This window comes from Artemia franciscana, chromosome 5 (assembly GCF_032884065.1).
Source record: "Artemia franciscana chromosome 5, ASM3288406v1, whole genome shotgun sequence".
NCBI lineage: Eukaryota > Metazoa > Arthropoda > Branchiopoda > Anostraca > Artemiidae > Artemia > Artemia franciscana.
In genome coordinates, this window is record NC_088867.1 from 27,930,256 (window position 1) to 27,937,226 (window position 6,971).

Below are 6,971 nucleotides of genomic sequence, written 5' to 3' on the forward strand. Positions count from 1 at the left end.
ACATGTCAAACATCAAGATGGGCACAAACAATGGCTGTGTAAAGTTTTTTGATAACTCTTGGCTGATGATTTGGTTACCCCAAGATCATGCTCTTCCTTGGCACTCTGAATGGGCATATTGACATCTGCAGAGTTAATCATGTGATAACTATGTCAAGGGTTCTTTGGACTGAGATGCAGTCTATTTTATCATCCATATATTTTGTTATTTATTACTTTACTTGTTTTATCTGTGCAGAACAAGCTTGTCTCTCTGCCAGATGTTGGTATACATAGTATGTTGAGTATTTAGAAAGTAACTGAACCTGGCCTGTCAGAATTCTTCATGAACTCAGCCTCTAGATCTTCCTCATCATCACTGCTACTGTCTTTACATTTCTTTTTTTGGAGCAAGTGAACTGCTCTGGCACTAAAAAAAAACTTGTTATATTTCTCTTTAATGGTGACTGCTTTGCTAAATGTTTCAATTCGCTTGTTTTCCTGTAAGCTGTCATTATCTCAAGCTCTGCTTCAAGTTCTTTCCCTGGTGTTTCAGTTAAAACCCTGATTTTCTTTCTTTTGCAAGCCCTGGTATTCTTACTAGCCTGTTGAGACTTTTGAAACGAGCTGTCCTTACAAAGGACATCTGAATATGTTGAATTGGCTCTATGAAAGTTGTCAAAATCATCCTTAGTTGTGCTGCTGCCCCCTTACAATACTAGACTATCATCTTCATCTGAATTCAGGTGGTCAGTAACATAGGATGACAAAATGATTTTTCAGGTATTCCATTTCTGTTGAATACAAACACTCCTGTTTTGGCAAACCCCCTCATAGAAAAAGCTTTTGGGAATATTGTATCAAAATTGTATGTTGTCATAGATTTCCCATGGTGATGCATCATTCGTGAGTTCATAGTACTGTTGTAATAGCCCTTCAATTGATCATATACAGAAATACCCAGTTGTTGAAGTTCTATGGCTGCAATTTGGTAGAAAAGTAAGTATTGTAATTCAATGCTCACTTGCCAGGTTTGGAGTTTTAAGAGAGATCTGGCCCATTGTTGTCTAAAATCAGCTATACTTGTTCTTCTTGCTGCACTTAGTATGCTTGACAAAATGTGATATGAAACAAAAACTTGGTATTTTGGTGGTCTTCCTGCTACTAGGGTTTTCAGCTTCAGGAGATGATGGAGTTGCATTTGCTAATATACAGTCCTTGAAGATAACTTTTAGGAAAACAAAGAATTGTGGCTATGCTGCTCCTAAATCACTCAAACAACCTGCCAGAGTGACAAGAATTATATTATCCCCTGTTAGTTGATCCATTTGTTTCATGCCCCTTCTCTACAATTATTTTTGGTGGAACACACTGTTGTTACACCTGTCTTGTCAACTTTATATCTGTTTCTGGGCCAAATTTATGCTCTGTAAGGACTCTTTCAAGACTATCATTAGAGGCATTTACTGATGGCTTGTGCCAAACTGGAAGTTTTTGGTTTAAGCTGAGTTCAGGCTATCTCTTCATAAACCCATATAACAAGTCCTTACCACGTTTTGTGTTCAAGCCAAGACGAAGAGAATCTTTTTTTGTTGTCAACAATTGCAATCCAAGGTGAAACAACCCTACTAGAAAATGAACATGGTCCTATTTTCTTATTCAATTTTGCGGGGTACAATTTGTAATGGTGTTGGCAGGTTGTGTGATAGTGACTGTATTTGAAAAATGAACCAAAATCTAGGTCATCTATACCTTTGATAATACAGAACATTTTGATAAGGTTACTACAATGCCATCTGAAATTTAAAGTTGGAATTCTAAGCCTAGAGAGTTGCTCTTTGTAAAGAAGATGCAGAAGGCTATGGCTGATTTGACACCATTTATCATACTGTAGTAATAATTACTTTAACCATTGATATACCCAAAAAACTTAAGTGCCATACCCTTGGGTACTGAAGCTAGAGCTCTTCAAAGGGGGGAAGAACTCCCAGGTGCCATGGTTGAGAGGGGATGGCTTGCTGATTTAAATCATGTTTCCACTTTGATTGGGGATTTTTTGCTTATATTTAAGACAGGAGAGAGGGTCGTTATTAATTTTGCCCTGGACACCACCAACCCTAGTTACAGCTGTGACTGAAATACTTGTCAAAAGTTTTTTTTTTAATTACTAAAGATACTAGATGAACTGATATCTTTTATAATGAGTCATTAAACAGCTCACTATGTGAAAATAGGAGCTTTAAAACATTCCCTAGGGAACAATTTAGGCTCTGAATTATTCATCAAAGTTTCATTCTCCTAACTAAAATGTTTTCTAAGATAGTAAAAAGCCTCTCATCTAAAATTCATCCAAAGCACTCCAGTTTACTAGCTCAGTATTTGAATTCAACAAATAAGAATAATAAAATTAAAGACATTAAAAATATTCAACTGACAACCACTGAAATGTTGATTTGCCAGTGTTTTGTTCTTGTTAGCAAATGAAGTAATTTTATCCAGTAAATTTCTTAGTTGGGTAAAAAGAGAAACAAAGTAAACAGCACAATAGAGTTAACCAAATAGACAAAATATTGACATAATTCCAGTCTTGGTTTTGTTGAATACTTGTTGAATACAGTTTGTAATTTGTTGAAAACAATTTATATTTTGTGTCATATGTTTTATTTGTTATAACATTTGCTACAATACAAAAAAAAAATAAAAAAAAACTTCCTAACATTTTGAATGTTGCATGTGTTTCATTGAAAAGGATATGTATTTTGAACTGTGCAGCTCTTTTGTGTCAAAATAGTGACAAGAAAAGAAATCATCATTTTAATTAGCATTGCATTAGCATTTAGCATTCATGGCAATTTATTTTCAGTTTGGAATTCAGTTATTCATATCTAATAGTTTTTTTTTGTCAGTATGATTTTCTATTTTAGTTTCAGTGTGATTAGGTTTCATTTATTCATTGATAGTAACTTGTATTTGGTTCAAGTTTCAATTATCATAAAACTTTGCATCTCCCCCATCCTATGTAATTCAGGACTCAAATATTCTTTGAAACTACTTTTTTTGACAATTATTTTTAGGTTAATTTTTGTTCATTTTAATTCACATCATTTTATTGTTGGTTAATACTAAGAATATTTTTTAGTTTTCTGTTTAAGGATGAAAATATTGGGCTGTAATTAAAATCTAAGACAAGATTTAAATATTCAGTCAAAGTTTTTTATCAACAGTAGTTTTGTTCCTGTAGATTTTTCAATAATAGTTTTACTATACTTATTTGGATTGATGGAGAGGGGATATTTTTCCCATAAATTGAAAATATATGCTGTTTTTGGTCCTCTTTAGGGATGAAGCACAATTTGTGCTTTATTGAAAAGAAGCTGACAAATGACTAGGATGGTGCAAATTGTGTTCTGGTCTTGAAAAGGCATGGGGGCTATCAGCCCTACTCATGTTAATTTTTGCTTGTTTTGAGTTTGACTTGGATATTTATTTTACAGAAACGTTCTAAACTTGCATTAAATTGCTTAGGTTTACCTTTCACTGTGTAATTTCCACCCTTAGATTTATCTAAAGGGTCCATTTTGAAAAATGTTGAAAACAAGGCCTAAAAATGTATTTTCTTTTGTATTTTTGGCAAATTATTGTTGTTTCTTATGATTATTGTTTTTATAGAAGATGGAAACAGAACAGAACAAAGACACTGATTTTAGCATAAAATCTACTGAAGAATTTAGAGAACGAGAAAATCAGGTTTTTGGAAGATTGCCCAATATTAGCTTACACTCTGGAGAGCTTCCTATGCAGAAAAGCTCTTATATAATAGATGAAGACCTGATTGGACATGGAAAAATTCCAAAAAAGAAATTTTTTGAAGAACGAGACTTTAAAATACCTAGCTCAGTCCCTACCAAGAAGAAACGTTTTGTAAAGAGGGATCCACAAAAATGGAAACTATATTCACTTGAAAATGTAGACATCTCAGAAAAATCGAACAAGTTTGCAGCATACTCGTTTCTAGATGAAGTGAACAAGAGGAAAAGAAAAACTGCAACAGAAGATTCAGAAGTTAAATTTGAGAAAATTGTGTTTAAGAAGCCAAAAAGGCTCCCAGATGAAGTTGAGGAGTCAAAAGGTGAAATTTCAATGCAAGAAGCTACACGAAAGCATGTAAAAGCTGCTTTTGAATTTCGGCAGATAAAATGTAAAGGAAGCACAGAAAACAAATCGATTTTGACAACAAAAGAACTTCTCCTTGATCACTTAATAACAAAAGAAGAAGAGTAATAAGGGTGGAAAATCAGTGAATTCCTATTTCTGATATATTTCGTTAGCTCTTTGGCTTTAGAATTACAGTTTTGAAATGCTGCCTCTGTGTATAAGCAACGACTGACATGCACATGTCAGTTGTACAGAAAATAGCTTATATTTTATCTGGGGTGTCAATTGGGGTACTCAAGGTACTGGCCCTGCTAGATTTTTTGACCCCTTTCTAGATTTTGAAAAATATTTTTTCTGGGGCATTTTCGTTGAAAAAAAATCCTTCTCTCCTCTAGATTCAGGGTAATTGACGCCATTGCGTTTTATCATTGGAAATAAAGCTAACTATTAATCTTGAACCTACTAATCAATTCAAAGTCAGGTACTTTTCATAATGATGCAGTCTGTCAATTGATTCATTGCTCCCTGAAGTTTACTTTATGAGACTGAACTGCTTTTTTAAGCTTGCTTACAGTTTCACGTTGTTGTCAAAGTGTAATAATCTATGCCTAAGGATTCAGTAACAGTTGATAATTGTCCATTGAAATATCTACAGTGTGATGCTGAAGAGTTTCGTATTATGAATTGCTGCATGCAGGTGGCTGTTTTCGTTGAAAAGTTGAAGTTGAAACTCAACATTTCTCAAAGCTTATTTTTAATCACTTCTGGTAACTTATGTGATGTTTTGCATTATTTTTTAAATCATTAACATTGAATTATGTCTTGACAAAATCCACGAAAAGCATACCTTGCCTTTCTTAACAAAACAAGGGACTTGCTGGCAGGCATAGGACACGTCATTTCAAATTCACAGCAAATGATTGAGCAACTACTTAAGCTCTCCCATAACATTGACGGGTGTAACAAAAGCAGAAAACCCTTCTACCCAAGTAAGGTGGTAATAGACCCCTCCTTTGGTCATCCTGGTCACAATGTGAGTGGGTTTTTGGATACCCCTTGTAACTTAAATTGTACTGCAATTTTTCTTCTGCTTAGTCTGAATCGCATCTGAAAAAGAAAGGATCAAGAAAAATGATAAACCTCATTTCTAATTGCAGGTGGGATTCCAATAATACCCCAAAGCATCTGGGAAATTAATTTCGAAAAGAACATTTTGGCTGCATCAGGCTCCCCCTCCCCATAGAATATATAGACACACAGATGAACAATGTATCTACACACGGGGAAGCCCGTCGCCCCTTCCCTCTGAGGGAGAGTTGGGAATCAAGGCGTAGACATGCTTTTTGTTTTCTACATTTGACCACAGACCTCTCTCCATGAAACCGTCCCCACCGCCTGCCCTCAAGAGGTCTAACCTATGTGTGCTAATGTTTATCCATCACAAAGAAGTATTGAAATGAACTGTTGCTTTTCTTGCATGAACAAATTTAGGATTTTTTACCTTTGGGTTCTGCATAAAACGACTGCAATGTGTTGAGATGCAAATATTTGAGCTAAAAATGTTCTGCTTGATACCCACATTTATGATGAACATTTTAGAATGAAAGAAATCTTAGGATTAAAGACATAAAAACCTAATAATATTTTGCTCATAGTAAGCAGTCTTGGACTAGTTTACATTTTTTGTTTTTCAATTATCTTTATTGGTTACCTTCTGGATCCGATTTCGTTTGATATACAGTGACTTAGATTATTTAATCTCAATATTTTTCTAAATAGTAACTGAAATAAGTATTTTTTTAGTTGTTTCAGTGGCTATTGAATTATGTTATTATCCTAATTTATTCACTCTGTCCATAAAACCATAAAAAAAATAATGCGAGATCAATGTAAACAAAAATCTCAGGCATTTTTGTTTTCTTTTACTTAAAGGATCTGCTAAACAAACCGCCAAAAAAATGAAAAATTATTTTATTGTCTTTTTCCTCTTTTTTTGAAGATAACCCAACTGTAACTATATCTAGTCTGGGGCCTACTTGTTGCAAGAGAGCACGGGTTTCATTTTAGGGAGTAAGGGAGAAGACATTTCGATTTTTTGGGAAATTCAATAGACCAACTCTAACGGGTATCTTTTTCATCTTTGTGCAAGTATACTAAAATGGAAAGTGCTTGAAGAGGAAAAACTTACTCTAGAGTGTCTTGATTTGTAAAGTAAGTGTATTCTTCTGTATGATTTAACAGTATTTTGCCCATGATTCCCTTTTTCTAACATAATTTGTTACCCTGACGTATTTTTTACCTGTACTAGAGAAAAACAATGGGTAGTACCTGATTGAGTGAGCTTTACGTTTTGAATATTATCTCCATTTATCGCGCTTGCTATGTCTTGTTTTGTGTAAAAGTATTTAAGAAATAAAGTAAATTCGTTCTAGAAAAATGATTTCATGTTTTTTCCATAAAATAAAGGAACGCATGGCTTTGGCTTACTGTGGTACGATCAAGATTCCAGGGTTAGGAAGAGGTCCAATTATGGAGATGATCTCTGCACAGCCCTATTTGGCAGGATGTTATGTCGAGCTGTAAAATATGAGAAGTCTAAATGTACTGTAGAAAAGTAACTTTTTTTTCTATAAAATAAGGGAAGCAGAGATGGTACTAAAAGGTTTGGAAAATAATAAGGTTACATTTTCTGATACTATGTCAATGATGGTTAGAAATGTAGTAGACATAAGGTGGAAAAATTATAAATATTATTATGATAGAGGGAAAGTATGTAGTGATTTTAGAAAAAGTTCAGTTAAGTCCTTGCTTAAGAAAGGCGATAAGAGAGTAACCTT

At 34.0% G+C, this 6,971-nt stretch overlaps 1 protein-coding gene across 1 annotated transcript; it reads left to right on the forward strand.

Moving 5' to 3' along the window:
- Positions 1-3,648: 3,648 nt before the first annotated feature.
- Positions 3,649-6,571, forward strand: LOC136027202 (uncharacterized; the record flags this gene model as incomplete). Its single annotated transcript, XM_065704223.1, is given in 1 exon segment — positions 3,649-6,571. A coding segment is annotated over 1 exon segment (609 nt). The 3' UTR covers positions 4,261-6,571.
- Positions 6,572-6,971: the final 400 nt, after the last annotated feature.